This window comes from Misgurnus anguillicaudatus, chromosome 15 (assembly GCF_027580225.2).
Source record: "Misgurnus anguillicaudatus chromosome 15, ASM2758022v2, whole genome shotgun sequence".
NCBI lineage: Eukaryota > Metazoa > Chordata > Actinopteri > Cypriniformes > Cobitidae > Misgurnus > Misgurnus anguillicaudatus.
The window spans coordinates 33,384,048-33,406,566 of record NC_073351.2 but is presented as its reverse complement, the minus strand read 5'-3'; the positions used below and the strand labels follow the sequence as shown (position 1 = coordinate 33,406,566).

The window sequence follows — 22,519 nt, the reverse complement described above, 5'->3', positions numbered from 1 at the left end:
GTGGAATTGACTGTTTTGTGTACCGGTTTACATTGCTACTGTGAATGCCACAGTTTTAATGTGTTCGGGTGAAAACGGGGTCAAATAAGCTTTGATTTCAGTGGGCTACAGAATTAGATTTACAACACTAAGATAAAAATTACGGCACTGTTATAAAACACTCGCCTGTTATGTGAATGGGTTGCACAGAAATAATAATTTCTGTTATCATTTTCTCATGCCCTTTCAGACCCGCATTACTTTTATTCTTTCTTTCATGCATTTTTTCATTTTCTCAATTTTTCAAGTCATTTAAGTTTAGTAAAGCATTGGAGTGACAAAGTGATAACAGAATTTTCATTTTCGGTGAACAAAACAATAACACTAAAGTGCATTTTAATGCATTATCGTCTGAAAGGAGCTCTTTGCCATTTATGTAAGATTTTTTCTTTAATAGTAGGCAATTTAGTAAACTTAAATTGTTAAAACTGCATTATAAAACTAAAAACAGGCAACAATGGTAGCGATTGTGCCATAGCACTTATTCAGGGATGTGAATAGTTTCCCTGACGATCAATGAAAGATTTTCTTCACTATAATCTGATTCGTAACGCTCTTCTAAGCTTCTTTACTGGGTCTGCGGAATGGATTTTGAAAGGTTACAAGGACCAGCGATGTACTGGAGCAATGCTGCTAATGCAAATTCTTGGTTATGCAACGTATCCGATTGGTTGCTTGTTTGATAAGCATTAGTTATTTAGGTTACTTTTCATTTAAAAGCGTGGTCCATCTTCTGGAGCAGTATGGGATTCAGTGATGTGCTCTGCAAATGCTGTAAGAAATCGGGCACGATTGCCCTGTAAGATATTTTATTACCTGTCAAGTAAAAACACTAAAGCTCACCCCTGCAAAAGCCTGCTGTATCCGCTATTCTTCCTCTCTGTAGGAAATCCTGCTGTGCTGGCATTTAATGGATTGGAAGTCTGCCAATGCTTCACATACAGTACTGGAAACAAGGGTGAGGAAATACCTGCTATGTAATAACACACATTGTCCTGTTTGATTGTATCCTCATGATTATGTGTAGCTTGCTTAATGATCAGTGACTGTGTGTTTAGTGATTCATTGTATAGTGATTGATGCTCACTGTTCTTAAGAAAAATCCTCCTCTTATGATTTTCAAGGTTTTGAGGGATCTCTCTCTCGCACGCACGCACACTTACATTCAGTAAAATTTCTGTGGCATTTTGTAAAAACAGACATTTTCAAAATGCATACAAAAAATTCTACTATTTGAAATAATATTTATTTTTCATGTCCTTTCTAATGTTTATATATACATAAATTCACAAAATGTATCACTAAAGTAGTGATGTGAGCAGTTGCCCAGATCCAGTAAAATCAATGGCTTTCTCTGTTGGTCAAAGCTATTTCTTTCTTAAGCCGCATTCAGACAGCCAGCGATGTTATCGCTGTGTGTCGCCTGTCTCTTTCAATGTGTCATTTCTAAATCTGCTTGTCATAAATGAGTACCATCCACATCAGTAACTGACGAGAGAAGGATGACGTGAACTCCACTGCTTCGTTCTCATTGGTAGTCGCTCCCGAAATTTGACATTTGCATAAAGTTAAACTTTTCTTAACTTTCTCACATCGTTGGACCAGGCCATACGGTCACCAACGGTCACTTTCGCTCATGCCGCTGGAAGTCGACCGGTTTCCATTGAAATGAATGAGATCAGGTCGCTCTGCTAATGCTGGTCCCTGGCTGTCTGAATGGGGCGTCTAACGATTATTCCTTTAGGTTTATATCTAACTAGCAAAAGGTGGATTTCTACACCTAACACCTAGATCAAAATCCAGAAACAATTAAATGTAGATACTCATTAAAAGGTGCAGTGTGTACCTTTTATAAGGATCTTTTGACAGAAATGCAATATAAAATACATAACTATATTATCAGTGGTGTATATAGACTGTTCATAATGAATCGTTATGTTTTTATTACCTTAGAAGAGATGTTTTTATCTACATACACCGAGGGTCCCCTTACATGGAAGTCACCATTTTGTGTCGCCATGTTTCTACATGCCCTTAAAGGACAAACTTTTTTTACTAAGTTGTCTCCGAAGATGACATGTTTGTCTGGTGGCGGCTACCGTAGCTTCTCTATGCGTTTCGGTGAATGGTGGACTGAAACGTTGGTTGAAATTCAGAACCTCACCACTAGATGCCGCTAAAATTTACACACTGATTTTTATTTAAAAAATCTACATTTCACATGCAAGCTAATGGTGTAGTTGAGGATTTTTGTGGTGGTGAATAGATACAAAAGTAATGTCTCAAATCACTGCGTTATTGTATAGATAAGAAGTTAACAAAAAATGTATATATATATATATATATTATTTGTATTATTAAAAATGTATAGTTTTCTTACAATTATGCTTTCGATTTTGGGGTCATATAGACCCCAAAGGCCAGTGGTGTAAACAGGAAATGAGAACCATCATCTCTGACCATCTGTATAAGGCTTCCAGAGCTAAACATGAAGCTTTTATTAGTAGTAACACAATTTGTTAAAATTTAAACTAAAAAGGCTTAAATGTTTAATGAGAATGTTGTACATTGTCAGAAATAAATGGTCAAAATGTAGATGTCACCGGGGCCCTTTAAAATAGTACAGGTTTAGACCTGAAGGGTGCATATTAGTACCTCAGAGGTACATATTGATACCAGTGTACTCAGTTGGCCATATATTAAGGTACTGACACTTCTGTTAACATTTCTGTAGAAATTACTATTACTTCAGCAGTTTGCCAGTAACTTACTGTATATTTTCATGTATACATATATGTTATTTACTGGCAACAGTTTATTTGAAGATAAATGAACATTAAACATTAACAAGACTTTATATTTACAGGAAAAAAACTATAAAATAGCAGCATCACGTAAAGCGTTTTTACCAAAATCAGAAACAAACAGAAACAGGTTGAAGAGGATTTCTGGTTCCCAGAATGCTTTGCATGAGGCTGTTTTTTATTATTTTATTCTGTACAAACAAAGACTTGTTAATGTTTAATGTTCATTTTTCTTTAAACAAACTCTTGCTAATAAATTAGATAAATATAAATCTACAGTAAGTTACTGGCAAACTGCTGCATAACTACAGCAAATATTTTACAAGTGTACATATTTTGACCATTTTCTCTGAATGCAATCTCCACAAACTTAGTTAAAAAAAATTTAAACCATGGTGGCCCCAAAAAGCATTTAAGTTAAATTAGATAACAGATTATCAAAGTGGCGTCTGCAAACGCATGCCAGGTATATTAGATTAGATATGTATTACATTACATTACATTACATTATATTCTTTTTCAAAAGAGCAGTCAATAAGTCATTAGGTCTATTAAGTCATGACAAAAGCAACTGATCAATTGACGCTATGAGGTTGAATTACATAACAGTGATTGATATGCTGAGCTCACGCGCTGCATCACCAGCACTGCGCAGCACGCGCTCAGTAACAAAAGCGCCGGGCGGTCTCGACACTGCGGAATGTGAAGCGTTCAGCATGCGTTCGCGTTTGTGCGTCAGTAACATCAAAAGCGTCCTCGTGCATGAGTGGCCGCGTGTTGTGGTGCTGATGCTGAGCAGACCGCACGTGCATGAATCCATCAACTCAATGCAGAGATTTCACTCAATCTGACTTACTGCAGCATCACAGCAGGTGAGCGTTTACATACTCAACCAATATAAATGTTGTTTTTGTACATGCAGGCATATTAAATGTATGAAACATGTTAGCCTACTTTATTATAATAGTGTTGACCTTTGTTGTTATGAATGGGTTCGCAAAATAATTACACTGACTCAGTGTCTTTTTTAGGAATTCATTAGCAATGTTTATGAGTGATGCCTTGATATGCAATGCAGTGGTAAGATATGTATTTATCTTCATCAGGAGTGATGTTTGGATGTGCAGTGTGAATTTCTTTGTTGGAGGGCAGGACAGGAGCATTTTTCTTCAAACAACTTTGTTACGCAGTAGATGAGAGCGTGCGTAGGTCTGTGTGTAGGAGGCTTTTCATAAAGCAGAAATACGCCAGTGAACTGCCTGTGCTTTTCTGCTTATTACTGTTCAAGGTTTCGCAATTCTTATAAGGGAAACTATTGAACCTTTGAGCTCACAGTGATGAGCAGTCTTAAATGAAGGACTCGCACGTATAAAAACTGCCATGTCTCGTGTTTGATGTGTCTATGCCAAACTGTCTGGATTGAACAGCTTTCTTTGGTACCAGACAAATCCATATTGTCCGTCTGTCTGTCCATCTGTTTATCCATCCATGCATCGTCTATTTGTTGATATTTGATGTAACTGCTTAAAAACCTTTGTTTTTATGGTTACTGAACATTTGTAAATTCCTTCCTAACATCAAATAACCTTCCCCTGAACCGATCTAGCCTATGAACAGTTCTTTGTTGAAAGTGTATCATTTCATAATGAGATTTTTATGATGTTTACCCTGTGCTGTGTTCAGTATGTACATTAACTGTAGGGAAACTCCTGAATGATAATGAGTGTCATTACACCGATGGTTTTTGTCACCTCCGAGAGCCACAGGGGTTAAATTGTCCTGCAAAGAGCTTAATGGTGATGTAGCATCATTTTGATTTATGTAAGTCTTTGATTTATGAATGATTGCTATGCACCCAATCTACCGGTAGATACATTTCTGATCAATGTGAAGCTGTTGTAAGAGAGCTAAACATGAGCAGGTATAGCGGGGAAAATAAGTATTTGACACATCAGCATTTTTGTCAGTAGGGAGTTTCTAGGTGGGCTATTGACACGGGGTTTCCACCAGATGTGGCCATCAAGGCAAATATTGAATTCATACAAAGAAATCAGAACATTTAAGTATACAAGTTGAGTCATAATAAATAAAGTGAAAGGACAGGGAATAATTATTGAACACACTTTATTTAATACTTTGTAGAAAAGCCTTTGTGAGTGATTACAGCTTCTAGACGCCTCTTGTATGGAGAGACCAGTTGTCTGCACTGCTCAGGAATGATTCTGGCCCATTCTTCTACACAAATGGTCTTTAAATCTTGAAGGTTCTTGGGCCTTTTTTATGAACTTTGATCTTTGGTTCTCTTACTGGGCCATTCAAGCAATTTGATTTCCTTTCTTTGAAACCACTTCATTGTTTCCTTGGCCTTGTGTTTGGGATCATTGTCTTGCTGAAATGTCCACCTTCTATTCATTTTCAGCTTTCTGGTCCCGGTACATTTCTCCATAAAAATGCACATAATGCAGATTTGTCAAATGCTTATTTTCGCTGTATATTGAAATTATCTTTCGATTTACATTAGGACGGCTTCAGATTTGTATTGACCAATGGCTGTAGCAGTCAAAACTGGAATTATCCTTGTCATAATAAATACACAGTTTTCTCTATTCTGGGATAGTTCCTCCAAAAATCAAAACTCCGTCATCATCTACTCAATCCCATGTTGTTACAAACATGGAAAAAAATAGTATTGAAGTAAATGGGGTCACGATACCTTCCTTTGTATTCATCAGAACAAAGAAATTTATACGGGTTTGTAACAACATGAGAGTGAGTAAATGATGACAGAATTTTAATTTTTGGGTGAACTATCCCTTTAAGATACTCTGAGGTGTTTACAGCTATAATGTGAAACTGTAAAACGCAGTGCAGTCGTCCATGCAGACCGAAGAGCAATCAGCAATCTTTAGTTTAAATTTGGCATCAGACCTTTACATCACATACCACATTATAATTCAGGCTGAACTACGACCGAGAGTTTCAGTCTGACCAAATATTTTTCAGAACCAAAAGTGCGCACAGAGTTAGAAATTACTCATCCAACCGGTAATCTTTCATTCTCTCACAGTATTGTTTAAAAAGATAAAGAAAAGCTTAGGATGACCTGCTGGAGAACTGAATACAAATGTATTTAACAAATGTAACAACATATCCAGAGTTCTCTAGTGGAGTCAGGTGGAGTAAAAGAAGCTCAATGCATTTTCCATAGATTAATTGTTGGAATATTTTTCAATTTATAACAGGATTTACATGTATTTTTATGTGCAACTTATAGAAATCTTTCGGACAAAAAATGTCAATTGTGTATATGGATAAGATCACATTTCATCAGTTTCTGAGGTTGGTTTTCAGTGGCTTGTTGTTGTTGTGAAGGGGAGGGGTTTACTCTCCGTGGGAGGGGTTTGCGGTCGGTGGGAGGGGTTTGCGGTCAGTGAGTGTTGAGATAGCAACAGGTCTTCTGCAGCAGCACAGCACTGCTGTTGATAACACAAACACACACAGGATTAAATCCGCCGGTCGACCGACAGTTTGTCTGTTTTCATACCGAGACTCAACTCCATCATCCGGTATATTCCCACATCCGAAGAAGATTTGGTGAGTAAACGCGTTTACTGATATGTGCTAAAGATTTTGCTTGTTTTTACTGTATTATGTGTTGTCTCTCAGACAGGACAGCAAACGCGCTTACGCGGTTTTTTACGCGATGTTACGCGTACTGTCCCTGCCTTTAGTCAATGAATGACGTCTACTAACATGTTTTTGACAAATACTGTGGTAATAATACGTTTTTGAATATGGAAGTAAAAAAGTATTACAGTACTGTGCCGTGTTCTGTCATGACTATAAGTTAGCGTTGTATAAACACCAAGATTCACTTCATAACTATTGAGGCTCTTAGACTATAGATTGATATGTTGGGATTATAGATTTAAAGGGGTCATATGATGCAATTTCATGTTTTCTTTCTCTTTGAAATTTTAAAAGCTGCTTTGCGCATATAGAAGATTTGTAAGTCGCAAAGATTAAACTCAAAGAGATATTCTTTTAAAAAGAATATATTCTTTTTAATAATATGCCTCATTCAAACACGCCCCAACAAATATGTCACTGTGTGGGAAGATTTGCATAACACTGCCCAAATGTATATGTGGCATAACTTTTATCTTGCTGTGGTATTGTTGCTGTCGCTCCCATGTCGTGGAGACCCTATGCGTTGGTAGCTGATATTCCAAATACTGCTTGAGGTGATCGACCAATCACAACGCACAGGATAGCTGGCCAAACAAAGCACACCGTGGTTTTCAAAACAATGATCTTTGCCGTGTCTCAGAAAGGCGGGGCATAGAGGAGCATCAATAATGTGCAGTATGTGCAAAGTAATGTGTTTTTTTAACCTTAAACTACGTAAAACACATTGCATTAGACCAAATACAACAAATAATTTTCTTTTTAGCAACGTTATTTGAAAGAGCACCTATTGTCCGATTTTTACATTTCCTTTGGTGTGTAAGTGTGTATTAGTACGTTAACGATATGCAAAAGGTACAAAGCCCAAAGTAAACGATGATGCAATTATCGTCTCCAACTTAAATTTCTTTTCTTGGACTACTACAAACACACGGATTACAGTTTACTTCCTGGGATTGGTGATGTAGACCAAGATTAGACCAACATTATCAAAATTCCTCCCGCTTCAGACTCGCAGCCTGTAAAGGGGGTCGCACACTGGACGAGAAGCGCCACACCGCGCAGCGTCGCATGTAGGACAACTCAGAGGTATCGTACACCAGACGTGCACATTAAATAGTGCGAGCTTATTCAGATAGCGTCTACTTCAAAATGTTAAATATACGTTAGCAGCCAATGTTAATCGTTAATGATTTGCGACAAATATGATGTTATTTAATGTTAAACTATGTAAGTGGCGGTCTGTGGTGCGACAGGGATCTGATCAGTGTCCAGAGTCACAGCGGACAGCCGCCATCAGGCACCGGTGTGTGTACATTCATAGAAAATAATGTGTTCTGTTTTTAGATTCATGGCGTGGCGCTTCTCGTCCAGTGTGCGACCCCCCCTTTAGTTAGTTAACAGTTCCTGTTAGCATTGCATTGTGAGCGAATCTTTCAAACATGGTAAGGAGCGTCACATTTCCGGTTGAAGTAAGGGGTATTCAGACCAATCACAATGCAAATCTGTGCGTTTCAGGAAGAGAGTGAAATCTGAAACTACAAAAATGTATGGTATGTGAAAATAATGTTGTTTAAGCATAAACCAATGAACACATTGTATTAAAACAAAATAACATTTTTTAGCAATAACTATAACTGTATTGTTTTAGTCATTTGAGCAACTGAATGTAGATATACATTAAACATATTAGTGTTTAACCCCTTCAGACCCTGGGTCTGCTGGAATGGACATCACATGTTTTCTGGTTCAAACCAATAAAAATTCTGATCAACCAATTAAATAAGGCACACTGATTAAACACATGAAAACTCAGGACTGAAGGGGTTCAACTTTAAAAGGGGTTGCACTTTTAATTTTAATTCAAGAGGGTTCAGCACAACAGTCTGTAAGAGGATTGGTTTTGGTTTCAGATAGATCAGGTCATTTCCTTCTTATACACATAAAGGAGAGAGAGAGAGAGAGAGAGAGAGAGAGAAATTAGGTTTAACATTATTAACCTATTATTAATAAAATAAAAAAAATAAAAAAATGATGCATCAGATGATAAATGCTGTTTGTAAAGCTTGAGGACAGTTTTGGATAATAGCACCTGTCAAATGTGAAAATGTAGGTGCATAATCACATAAACTTACATTAAACGTGAGACCCCAGACCAAGAAAACTACTAACATCATGAAACGCAATTCAGACCGACAATATTCTCTACATTTTTTTGAGTTGAACTTGTAATAATAATCTGTAAATGTTTAACAAATTTTTTCTTCAGCAGTCTTGCCAATAAAGTACTTTACTGAAGTCAAGCGTAGAGCGATGGAGCGCATTAGACCCAGAATGAAAGCACAATAGTCCTGATGTCAGTGCAGTCATCATTATTTGTGTGTGCATTATTTATTTATTTGTTTAAACAAAGCGGTGTGTCTCACTAAGCCTGGATCGATTCACTGCATTGTGTGTCTTTGTGTGTGTTTTTCACACTTTTGAGATGCTTATCACAACTCAATCTCCCTCATTCATGAGATATTAAAGAGTTTACACATAAAACCAATAGCATTTCCTTTACAAAGTCCATTATCATCATCCATTAGCCTTGAGACATTGTCGAATATGAAATGCTTTACTAGTGTATGTGTATATGTAAGACTGCCGCGGCTTGCAGTCAATTCACTTGAAGACTGTTTAAAGTTGTGACATCAGCTGTACTGTACAGCACAATGGCATTTTTATGGCATCATTTATGGCATCATGTTAGATAATGAAGGGATATGTTTAACAGGCTAGTTTTACTGTAGCACAGTATCCCATTTCTAGGCAAAAGGGCATAATTAATATGTTGTAATATTTACTTTCTTGACTAGTCATCGGCTGATTTTTAATGAACTTACTATCAGGCCCTGTTTACAGCTGGTACTAAGAAGCTTTTCTTATCACAAGCGGACGACGCTAAATACAAGTGTAAACGAGTGGTGAAACATTTTGAACTACATTCAGAGGTAGTCGAAAATGCATTCAGCCGGGTTGCTTTTGTGGTGTAAACGCTTATGGGATTGATTGTGTTCAAGCAGCCACAAAAGACCACCTACTCTCCACCTATTGATCTAATGTGATGTACTGAGCATAATGTTTTTACATTGATCCTGACTCCTAGCGCAATCCCACAGCATTCAGCCTGGGCTTTCAGTGATAAAACTAAAGTGACTGCTCCTCACCTCTTCGTTTTTGTTTCATTTTGCGAGCGTGTAAAAGTTGCTCAAGCTTATTTCATGAATTGCTCCAAAATTTTTGAGAAAGCTCAATATGCATGTACAATACGATGTGCAGTTTACTAACAACACAAGCAGTGTTTTTACATGAGAATGCTATGGGTGAAAACGTAAAAATATTTTAGAGGATGTGCCTTTTCGTTTACACGCAAAAAGTGTTCCCCAGAGTGGGAGTCTAAAAAACGATCTACCCTCGCTTTCCCGTCTAAAGGGTAAAAACGCAAAAGTCTGCTCACAGTGGCTCGTGACGCGTACGCGTTTATGTCATGCGCCAATTCAGGAAAATAACAACAAACATGTTGGATTATTTCCATACCAGACGGCTTTGGATGAGACCTGGGAGAACTTGGAGTGCAAACATCGAATATCACACACTTTTGCGTAGGGCTGTGCAAAAATATCGATATAGCTAACTATAGTGGTAATTTTTCCACGATAGTGTGACGATATTTCAATCTCTATTAACGGTATTTTAAAAACCCTCGGATCCCTCTGTGTGCGTCAAACATCTTCTTCCGCCGCTGCTGTAGTTGTCGCTGTCCAGTTGTCTGTCATATATGGCCATTTGGTCAATGTCAGAAGGTAGCAGGAGTGAAAAAAATGGCGGAAAATCTAAAAACATTTGCAGTTTTTAAAGCTGACATGTGGAAGCACTTTGGCTTAAAAATTAAAAAAATAAAAATAAAAAGTATTGCAATGTATCGTAACACGCAGCACACTGTATCGTATCACAATACATTGCGCCACGCATCATGTATCGTGATATGTATTGTATCGCGAGGCCCTTGCCAGCCAGCCCTACTTTTGCGTCACCATATGCATGCAGATTTCCCCCCAAAATGCTCATATAAACGTGGAATAAAAAGTGATACCGTACGCAACGCCACTTTTGCGTTTTTTCTTCAGATTGTTTCCGTGTAAACGCAGCCTTAGTGTGTGCATGTCAATTTAAACCCATAATTTCCCCTGGTCATGTTTTAACGACTCATAAGATAGACCATTACCTCGAAGTAATCAGGACAGAAGAGGTCGAAAGTTTACAAAGAGACAGATTAAAACATGCGTCTCTCTTGTCCACTTCTAATACGATCGACCAAAATAGATATTAATACCTCTCTCCCATGTTGGCACAGATTTACAATTAAACTAAAATTTCTGCCACTAGGGGGCAAACTCCAACAGTCATGTCCGAATGTAGTGTACAATGGAAAGGCGGTTTAGCCTATATATGTTTAAAATATTAAAAGGAAAATGTAGTGCAATTTTAGTCAATATGAGAAGATATCAATATGTTGCGAATACTTGAAATATAACAATTTATGAAAGTTAAACAGTTATAAGTTTATGAGCTCTGCATTACAGTTAGTATAGAGGATTAGTTAGATTATTTACACTTGCACTTTTTTGTGCAATGTTCATAGTTAAACTATTAACATTTGGCTCTTGCAAATTGTTTTTAAAGTGTTTATTAATTAGTAAAAATACTGAATACAAGAAGTGTGCATTTTTAAAAAAATAATATATGACCTATATATATATATATATATATATATATATATATATATATATATATATATATATATATATATATATATATATATATATATATATATATATATATATATATATATATATATATATGAAGAGTTTGGTTCCAAAACGCAATAAATCCATTTTGACAAATTTTGGTAAAAACGTGTTTTCTATACCAAGAAAGTGACAAGATGAAAACAACTATTTTCTGTTACAAACTTTCACACAGCATCTTTAGGTTATAAAAACATAAAAAATTCAAATCCATAAGTTGATTTTCAAAGATTTATTATAAAAACGGATAATTTTTTCCACAAAATGCAATAAATCCATGACAAGTTTTTATTCAAAATGCTATAAATCTATTGAATCAATAGCCTATATAAATGTGCATTCATCTTTGCCATGTTATATTCATTTAGTTGACTAGTTGTACACACTAATTAAAAATATAAACATTAATGTCATTAATCAAAACACTTACTTTGTCATATTAAGATCACTGTCATTGCGGTTACTTGACGTCCTCGCTTAACGTCTTTCACAGAGATCAGCTGTAAAATGCTTTTGGTCCTGCTCGATTTTCGTTGACTTTCAGTAAAATTATGGTAAGTTTTTCATAAGATCCTCTGGGATCAATGTGTTAGCATGAGAAGCTTGATGCTGTCGGGAGAACAAGCACCCGTCTCCCGAGTGCCTCTCAGGGAAATTATTAGATGCTGATGGCTTACGTTTCTTTCCCACCACAGAAAACCATCACAGGTTTAGCGATGCAATTAAAGTATTATTTTGTTTTGTTTGTTGATCACGAAGTACAAAGTAGATGAGGAAAACTAGGACTCCGTGGACTCAGCGCGTCCGCCATTGTTTGTTTACATTGCGTGACTGGTTGGCTGTAATATCAGAAATGGATTTATTGCGTTCTGTAAAAGAGGAGCAGTGGCGTTTATCGCATTTTGGGAAAAAACGGAGAAAAGATGACAGAATAACACGGCGGATATTGGATTTTGCGTAAAATTAAGAATTTACTTTTAACTACTGACCTGATATAATACTGATTTTGGCAGTAACTCATTTTTTTCAAAAATGGCGTTTATCGCGTTTTGGAACCAAACTCTTCATATATATATATATATATATATATATATATATATATATATATAAAACATATGTGTGTGTAATAGGTAAAAGTTAAAAAATATATAAAAGGTAAAAATAGGGGTAAAAGTCTGGCCCGCAATATATTTACAATTTTAAAATCGGTCCTTCGAAGAAGAGTTGTTAAAACCTCTGTCTTAGGCTTATTACATTTCAGTTTTGGTTGATGATTATGTGACCCACATCATAAATTAATTTCCTTATATCTGCAATAGATACCAATTGATATTTTACCATCGCCCTTCAACCAACTGTATTTATTCTGATATGAGGTCTACTTCTCACAATCCCTTGAAGTTCCAGTAGATTTTTTTCTTATTCAGTGTCTTGTTTTACTTGTAAATACATCATATAAAGGGAACTATTCGATCCATGAGATTTTTTTCTTGTTTAAAAGATCAGCATTGGCCGTTTTCGGACAGCTGTATAAGATTTACAGTTGCATTATGGATATTGAGTAAAAAATTAAATGATCTAATGTCTCTTCCTCACGTCCTGTTGGGACTCCGGTGCTGTCAAGGGCATCACCATGACAACAGTGAGAGCGGGTGGACTTTTGTCCAGGTATTCCCATTAGAGCTGTCCTCGAAATCGACTATGAAACAAGCCAAAGATATCAAGGATGTCTCTTTCCCTCCCCCCGGTCATGAAAGCTGACACTTTCTTTATGTTACAGACAGCTGGCAGGTGTGCAGAAGGCTTTTGTACGTGGGCCACAAAGACGCCTCTGTCTGCTTCTTATTATCTTTCTTATTGTCTTTCACATTTTGTGTCATATTTATCAGCATCTGACAGATCTGACCAATGTTTATGCTCACCTGTTTATGCTATAATCTGTCACCGTTAACCGGTTTAGCTGTGTGACAGGAAGCTTTGTCTTTTCTGATGTGTGTGTCTGAATTCAGCGATGGGTCAGAGATTATTCCCTCAGAATGACACCTTACTGATCCTCTATCAAACCAGACAGTCTGGGGCAGTGATGGGATAACAACAACGCCGTCTGAATTTGCATCTAACACCATCCACATAATCATTCATATAATTCATCATGTAAAGGCTTTGATTTTCTGTTCGTCTATTCATACTTGAAATTAAATTAACATAAATCTAATGGTTAATATAATCACTGTTTTTAAACAGGTTTCCATAACTCTCTTCCCCTTCTGCTATTGGTTGACCTAAGTGATAGTCCCACATCAAACTTACACCATTGGTTAACTTTGTTAAGTGTTGCGGTGACTACACTCTTAAAAATAAAGATGCTTTTAAGGTGCTTGAAATGAATAACTCTCTGTCTCTCTCTCTCTCTCTCTCTCTCTCTCTCTCTCTCTCTCTCTCTCTCTCTCTCTCTCTCTCTCTCTCTCTCTCTCTATCTTCAGAGCATCTCTCATCACTTGGCTCCTGTATGCAGCTGTAGTGGCTGACGTATGGGCCGCTCTCCGGTGAGTCTGTCCAGACTGAAGCTGGGGAAGTTAAAGGTGGTCCGGCGGCAGCTGCTGCAGCGATATGAACACCAGCCGTTCGTCTCGTGTCTGGCCGGTCTGTATGGCTGTCAGTGGAGACGCTATCAGAGGGCCAGAGCTCAGCCGGGTGAATGCTGCTGCAGTCGGGTCAGGATACACATTTAACATGATCATTATTAATATTGAGATCCTTTACGCTTCTTTTTATTTATTTATTGATCATTTTTGCAATTAATGACTCAAAATGATTGTTTGCTCAAAAATGAAAATTCTGTCCTCGTTTACTCAAAAAAAAATGTTATTGGTGACAAAATGTGTATTTTTGATTGAACTATTACCTCTCTCTAACTTATAACTCTCTCTATATTTAACTAATAAATATGCCTTTCTGGACGAATTTCAAAGTGAAAGTGTAATACCGATTTTATCCACTAGATCGCACCAACGCGAATTTATAAAAAACGGAAGTTAAAAAGATTTAATGATTGATTTTAAATGCCTTTATGTTTGATAGTCATTCTGAGTCTGATCTCTAACATAAATTCCTTTACAAAAACGCAATTTTTTAAGCTTTTTGCTTAAAATGTTGTATTTTTGAAGAGAAATATCCATATTTCAGTGGTTAAATTAAGTGGAAATAGTAAATATATAATGAAACGTTTTTCCCCATTTTGTTTGTTTGTTTGTTTGTTTGTTTATTGTTTGTTTGAAAGCAGAGGGTGTGTTCTTTAATTTGATATAATTTGTATGTTTATTTATTTATAGAAGATAATTTTTCCTGCAAGGAATTTTGTGAAACTTTTGTTAAAAGCACGAAAATGCAGGTGGGCAACTTTTCTCAAAAAGGCTGGCGGTGAATGAGTTAAAGACGTATCCTGCGTACACACCAAATGCGAAGCATTGTGTTCCTCGCTCTAGATTATTTCCGGGATTTAGCTTTGTGTAATGCAAATTTTTAGCTTGAGATTAATATTTTCAACTCACGCGAAGACACTTTTGAGGCGAATAGTGCTTTTTTGACAGCAATCTCACTGCCCGATTCGCGTCATTTGTATTGCCCCATGCCTATTTGCACCTATTTGCGTCTATTCGCATCTATTTGCGTTTATCCATGCCTATTTGCGTTATTCATGCCTATTCACGTCTATGCGCGTCTATGCATTGCCTTTGTATGTAATCTTCTCGTGCAAACTGTTGAACTCTCGTTTGGTGTGTATGCCCATTATGCTGCGTACACACCAAACGCCAAGAATCGTTTTCCTTGCTGTAGATTACTCGCGGAAGTTAACCTCGTGTCATGCGAATTTTTCACATGAGATTAATATTTTCATTTTGTACGAAGATGCGTTTGAGGTCAATAGAGCATGTTTTCACGGCAATTGCGCTGCCCGATTCACATCATTTGTATCGCCTCGCGTCTATTTGCGGCTATTCACGTCTATTTGCATTTATTTGTGTCTATTCATGCCTATTCGCGTCTATGCATGTCTCTGCCTTGACTTTGTATGTAATCTCCTCACGCACACCATTGAAGTCTCGTTTTGTGTTTACGCCCAATTATACCGCGTACACACCAAACGCGAAGCAGCGTTTTCCATGCTCTAGATTAGTTAACCTTGTGTCATGCTAATTTTTCGCATGAGATTAATATTTTCATCTCGTGCAAAAATGCATTCGATGCATTTTTGTGGTAATCGCGTTGGCCATTTTGCGGCGCTCAATTTGCGTCATGGTGCACATGCTACTGAAATGGTGGTATACAGTGTGTTTTTATACATTGCAATTAAATGAGAAGACTTGCATGAAGGTAGATGGATGAAGCCAGTGAACAATGGTTAAAATTTTTATTTTTCCATTTATCAGCATTTTTCCCTCCTGCTGTGGGCTTATTAAAACATTTTCTCTAGATATTTGAATATTGCTGCTTTAAGTTAAAACCAAACAGCCTGCTCATGCTCCATAGAAAAGTGTTCATCAGTGCACTTAACACAATGAGCACAGGATGGATCTTCTCTCATCTGCTGATACAAGCAAAGCTTTTGTGAGATTTATAAATGAGAGCAAGCTCAGGGGTTTAAAATATGATTCACAAAACATCAGGTCTTTTAAATCTGTGGGATGACTCAATATGATTTCTGCACGCTGACATAGGTCGTCCTACAGTATACGCTCTAAATAAACAAAACGAATTTCAAGTCCTGACATGACGTGTGTGTTTTTGTTTTGTTACAGCTGGAGTTTTGTAGTTTCATTCTCATCATTGTGACATTTTTCCTGACGCTGGTGTTGTTGTATTTCTGGAGTGAAGCTCAGAATGATTATGATGACTTTGACTGGTGAGTGTCTCTAGACACAACTTTTACTTAAAGGGCACCTATTTTACTACTTTTTACAAGATGTAATATAAGTCTCAGGTGTGCCCAAAATGTGTCTGGAAAGTTTTAGCTCAAAATATCCCACATATCATGTCCAAAATACCCCTATATGGAAAATGTGCTGTTTTCATGTCTGTACCTTTAAATGCAAATGAGCTACAGCTCCTCACTCCCTTGCCAAAAGACATAGTGAGGGCTTTTATTTAAAATAAATCTCATTCCTGATAACACAGTCTGAGACAATAGTTTTTCACTTTTGAGATATAGTGGACAGCATACAACTCACTGAGAGTGGAAACTATGGTAATGCAGGACTGTCAGTCAGTTGCCGTGGGCGGGGCTTTGTTTGTGTGACCTCACAATAACAAGAGAATCAAAACAGCATGTCTAATGAGACTTAAGTGGGATTAAAAAGAAGCAGTGGGTGGATTGTTTTCATTGTAGGGTGGTTGTGTTTTACACATTGCCAACACACATTTAACACTTTTTTCATGTTAGGTGCCTTTAAGCAAATTTGTTGGGCTCCCCTGTACTGTATATCATGAAATAGATGAATAACATATTCATATACTGTGATATTTATATTGTACAGTACAAACCGATAGTTTGACTAACTGGTGTTGCAGGTTTAACTTTGGTAATTTGGGGTTCTGGTTCCCGTGGTCAGTGGTTCTCCTGGTGGTCGCCATTGTGCTCTTCACTTACATCGCCCTCTTGTTGGTGAGGACAACAATAGTGCTTTCACATCACTTTACAATGCTACAATTACTGTGTAGGGTCAGGGTGCAAAATTCATAGTTAATAAATGTGTCTTAGCAGTGATAAAGTTGTTGACATTTGGCTTTGATGTTTTACAGGTCCTGGCGGTTTGTCTTCTGTCTGAAGGTCAAAGGCTTTACCTCCATTGGAGCCACAAGGTAAACTAAGACAATCTCTTCATCGCTGCTGTAAATACTTCAAATTTTTGTTCATTATTGATACATTTATTTCAACAGAATAGAGGATTAACATTTATTTACAGTATAACCTTTACAAAAGTGCTGTGGTGGTACCGTCAGGGTGGAAAAGCAACATACAGCACCAGACAAATGGGGTAGTAATTTCACAGTGAATGATGGGTCTTTGACAAGAAATGCACTGTTGTTGAATTATCACATTCATTTGTGTTTTGAAAAACCAATATGGATTCATTTTGATGTATTGTGCATCCCTGTTTTCCATTGGGTGCCTACAATCGTAATACTTTACATTTATTAATGATTATTTAACAGAAAACTTTTTGTTTTTGATTGAAAACAAGATAGGTATCCTGGTGACTCTCGGTTTCTCCATCAGCGCTACAGCCGTTCTCTCAGACTTATGGAGTAACGAATGGACAACACTTCTCCTGTCATTTCAGGTGGGTCACCTTACCTAGCTGAATGTGATTCAGACCATCTCAACTTTTAGTTTTATGCCAATGCACTTCCATCTTCTTTTGCAGGTCACAGCGCCGTTTCTTCATGTGGGCGGAGTTTCCCTATTGACGCTTCTGTCCTGGCCAATAGCCTTACACTTCTTTCGCATGAACAAAAGAGGTAGGGAAATCTTTTTGGTGACTTTGCCAAATTTCAACTCACAGGGCCCTATTTTAACGATCTAAGCACATGGTCTGAAGGCGCAGGTGCATGGCGCAGGTGCAGTTTGTCTGAATCCACTTTTGCTAGTTTAATGACAGAAAAAACAATCGGCGCATCAGGCGCATGGTTACGAGTCATCCAAAAATATTTTTAACGAATAACGATATTTGGGTCACAGTCCGATGGGTCGTTTGAAATAAAGATGTCAATTAACTATTTCAGTTGCCTCAAAATAGCAACGTGCCAACAATGCACCTGTACAACCTTGTTTTCAGAACAGAACGCCCATGGGCGAACAGATGGGTGCAAGTGCATTTGCTATTTAAACAACATGGCGCTGGACGTGAAAATGATAACTGCGTCAGACCAAAACTAGCAAAAAACACTGGTGTCATGGCCGGTGTTGCATTGCGCCGAGTGTAAGATAGCGCCCAGTGTCAACCTTTCTTCCAGCAACATGGTTCTGGTTAATTTTTCTGGAGTCATGTTCAGTGGCGGCCAGTAAGCTCTTTTTCGAGGGCACAAGATGCGATGCTCGTTAAACATGTATTAAGTCCGTCACATGTGTGGCTCGTCTTGTCAAAAATATGTGTTTGGCGCGTCATGGGAACCTATGTGCATCATGCCTCAATACGTGCCTGCTGCAGACTTTTCTAAGGGGTTTATGATGATCTCAGCTTCAGCACGGAGAGTGACGAGCTCCCGGATCTCTGCTTCAATCCAGTTTGCAGACATTTCTCGTTGCGAATGTTGATTTGCGTTTAAATCTCTGTGTCAAAAAGCTGAACCATAAGTCCTTGTTGCGACAACATGTGCGTCCTCACTGCGGCATTGTTTCTACCTTTTTGTTCACAGAGAATGCTTTCCGTGTATGTTACGCCATTGTTACTAGGTCCTCTTTACGGGTGCAATCCCAGAACATTTACGGGACGTGTTTGTGTTCACACAGAAGCCTCTCTGTCAATTCTACAGAAATTTTTCAGAGTGCTGTGTGAATGAGGTTTTAGTGACTGTGGGTTCACACCAGCCGCGCTTGAGCCGTCAAATTCGTGTCAACCGCATCTTGAACATTTTGAGTTTACTCGCTTCATTTGGTCGTGAAAAGCCGCGTCATGGGAGGGGCTTCTGCGACTCACTTCCTGTAATAACGTCACTACTAGAGCAAGCTCCTGATTGGTTGACGCAACAATTTTTTCAACTTGCGGGTTTCCCTTGGCAACGCTCAATTCGTGCCATTTGCGCGAACTAGACGCGCGAATGAGGCGGATCGCGTGTACCGCGCTGCGCTAAACGTCTCATTCGCACCGCGAGACCTCCAGACCCGCGTCAATGCGTCTTCACATTGACTTAACATTGAAATCACTCGCGCTTGACGCCTCTATCGCGGCTGGTCTGAACGCAGCATGTCTTGCAAGTGTTTTGTGAACTCTTTTATCATAAACCCCTTCGAAGGGGTACGCACGTATTTTGACTTTAAACACATGAACATAGGTTCACATGACGCACCGAACACATATTTTGACATGACGAGCAACACACATGACACATACAGTATTTTACTCCCCTCAGAAGAGAAGTCACCGGCCGCCACTGGTCATATTTTTAGCGGTTCCAGGCTAGAATAAGTGGCTTTCCTCCTAAGTTAGTGGTGTGAGCATTTTGGTGCCAAAAATTCATCTTATAAATATAGCACATCTGTTTGAAACAGTTTCAACAAGCTTTTATGCTATGATAAGTGCTGTGACGCACTATTTGTCCTTGCAAAGCTGTTACAGTTTCTCTTTGGCATTTTTCTTATGTCCTCTGCCTCATGCGCATTTCATTGATGATCAGCTGAGTCATGTCTGAGATTCTTTAATAAGGTCAGGACGACAAGACAGAAAGACAGATGCAGGACAGAGGATGAGCTCACAGCAGCTGAATATGACCATCGCCTCCATCCACAGACCGATCCATTGTCCTCACAAAGACATCATCTCTCTCGATCTCTCTCACCCTCTCTTATCCTGAAAAGAGTCGTGTTAGTTGCATCATGCGACCCAGCATGGTGCAGTTATAACTAATTTGGATCTTGTTAGAGTGATAATATATTTCTACAAAATTATTTTAGTACTATTGACAAAGGTGGTATTTATTTCTATAATTGCCAGGATTTATCTTATTTTTTATTAAACAAAGTTGCACACAGAAACTGTGAGGCCAAGCACAGCAGCATGTGTGTTTGTAATTTACATTTAATTATAAGAAACGTAAAAAGAAAGAGTGACCCCAAAATTGTTACTGGGATTATTGAGACCCTAGTGTTAACTTTTAACTACATTATATACCGCTATTGATCATTGACCCTTAACCAAAAGATAAGGGCTAATGTTTCATTTGCTAATGACATATACTGATGTTGTGTTTTTAGTGAGACAGGTGGCTATCCTGAGTTTGTATTTGGCTGTTCTCTTCACTCTGTATCTGGTGCCGTTGGGTATGTACTCACCCTGTATCAAAGATAAAGGCACACTGGGTCCAGCACCAATCCTTTTCGGTCACAGAGGAGCACCCATGGTGTGTTATTTTACCATCTCTATGTTTTTCTATGTTTAGGAATCTAATGGTTTGACCTCTAGGATTTAAACAATGTTGTTGTTTTTTTAACAGCTGGCACCAGAAAACACACAGCTGTCCTTCCAGAGAGCCGTGGAAGTGGGTGGCGAAGGATTAGAGACGGATGTTACTATCAGGTAAAACAGTTGCTCCAGTATTTTCACGTATTATCAAATCACTTTTATTCATCAACAGCAAATGTGCAGTGATAAGTGAAGGTCTCGATATTGTAATGCAGAAATAACTACTGTATACACATTATACACAAATATACATGATAATATCAGCAATAAAGACATACAAATAGTAAATACTCATGGTACAGATTGTACCCAATAGACACATAATATGTGTAAAGGTGTGCAGTAGGTTAAAGGTGCAGTGTGTAAATTTTAGCCGCATCTAGTGGTGAGGTTGTGAATTGCAACCAACGGCTCAGTCCACTGCTCACCCCTCGCTTTTGAAACGCATAGAAAAGCTACGGTAGACGCCACCGGAAAAAAAAGTCATTGTCGGAGACAACTTAGTAAAAAATGTTTGTCCGTTAAGGGCTTCTGTAGAAACATGGCGGCACAAAATGGCGACTTCCACGTAAGGGGACCCTCTGCGTATGTAGATAAAAACGTCTCATTCTAAGGTAATAAAAACATAATGGTTCATTATGAAAGATATTTGGGTGATTCTCACGAAAACCTAGTCCCAAAAATGTCAAGCATGAAAATGCAAAAACTGCCCAAATCCACTTCTTTTCCCACCAGACATCGAAAAACAAAGTCTGGAGCAAATGGGAACATTAATGTTAAAACTTTTACTTATCATTTAACACTTTTTGTAACACAATTCAAAAAATTAGTCCCAAAAAACCTCATCACCGCAACAGTCAGAAAACATCAACACTGACACACTTTCAAAACGACATGACAAACCCGAAAGAACACAACCTGGAGATTCGGCACATGCATTTAAAATCAAAGTATTATGCTTCTATTAATTAAATTAACATTTAATAAGCATCTGTTGCGGTAATGATAATCGAAATGTCGTGTAAGCATTCTGACAAGACAATATTTCAAATTAACTGTAATAAAATGATCTTACCTGGTAGCCATCTTGAAGTAACTGGTTCATGTGCTTGGTCACTCAAAATCAAACTTTATTAAAATTCTGTATGTGTGCTTAAACTGTTCTCAAAAAGTGTTGCGGAGGATGAGAACATCAGGCATGGACACATCATTTTCCTAATTTTTCTTCATTATTATTATACATGAATATTCAGTAAATATTTTTTCTGTCATCTAAAGTAGTCTAGCAAAACATCCATTTATTTTTTTCTTAATATTTTTGTGTTAATTCGAATAAATTACAACATAACGCATGTTCAAACACAGCTGGACATGTTGCGGTAATGAGAATTTCAGCAGAAAATTAGAAAAAATTTACAATTATAAATTCTTATGTTGAAATCACACATTGTGCAAGGTAGAACACAGTATTGTGTTAATTCTGATGCTTTTTAATGTTACTATATTACACATTTTAAAGCTAAAATCATTAGTGCTGTGGTTTCAATGGTTTCGTGAGAATCACCCATTTATACACCCCTGATGATATGTTTTGTATATTATTTTGCCTTTCTGTCAAGAGATCCTTCTAAAAATTACACACTGCACCTTAAATATGTGCTGTAGGTGATTGTAGGGTTCATTATTGTGTATGGTTTATTTATTAGACTCCACATATGAAAGTGTTTCAAGCAAATGCTTGTTTTGCTGCATACAGTATATTACAGTTTTTCTCAGTCACTTTGGTACATTTCTCGAATCATCCTCAACATTTGCAAAACAATTTGTGCATTTCTCATAAAAATTTGTACAAATAGCAAAACATTATGGATAACCTGCAAAAGCCAGTCTCTTGCTCAAAATCCTTAGTTCATCTCTCAAAAGTAAATATCTGTGTCAATGAATATGTCAGTGCCATCAG

The 22,519-nt window shown here is 37.6% G+C and overlaps 1 protein-coding gene across 3 annotated transcripts in view; it reads left to right on the top strand.

Moving 5' to 3' along the window:
* Nucleotides 1–3,500: 3,500 nt before the first annotated feature.
* Nucleotides 3,501–22,519, top strand: part of gdpd4a (glycerophosphodiester phosphodiesterase domain containing 4a) — a 39,117-nt gene continuing 20,098 nt past the window's right edge. For 2 of the 3 annotated variants that reach the window (XM_055174358.2, XM_055174356.2), the window contains exons 1-9: nucleotides 6,279–6,437; nucleotides 13,864–14,094; nucleotides 16,180–16,283; nucleotides 16,949–17,042; nucleotides 17,180–17,239; nucleotides 17,623–17,721; nucleotides 17,806–17,899; nucleotides 20,352–20,497; nucleotides 20,591–20,673. In XM_055174358.2, coding sequence (XP_055030333.2) covers nucleotides 13,912–14,094; nucleotides 16,180–16,283; nucleotides 16,949–17,042; nucleotides 17,180–17,239; nucleotides 17,623–17,721; nucleotides 17,806–17,899; nucleotides 20,352–20,497; nucleotides 20,591–20,673 — 863 coding nt within the window. In that variant the 5' untranslated portion in view covers nucleotides 6,279–6,437; nucleotides 13,864–13,911. Of the gene's footprint in view, nucleotides 3,716–6,278; nucleotides 6,438–13,863; nucleotides 14,095–16,179; nucleotides 16,284–16,948; nucleotides 17,043–17,179; nucleotides 17,240–17,622; nucleotides 17,722–17,805; nucleotides 17,900–20,351; nucleotides 20,498–20,590; nucleotides 20,674–22,519 lie in introns of those variants that run through there. The other variant, XM_055174357.2, reaches the window with a different exon arrangement.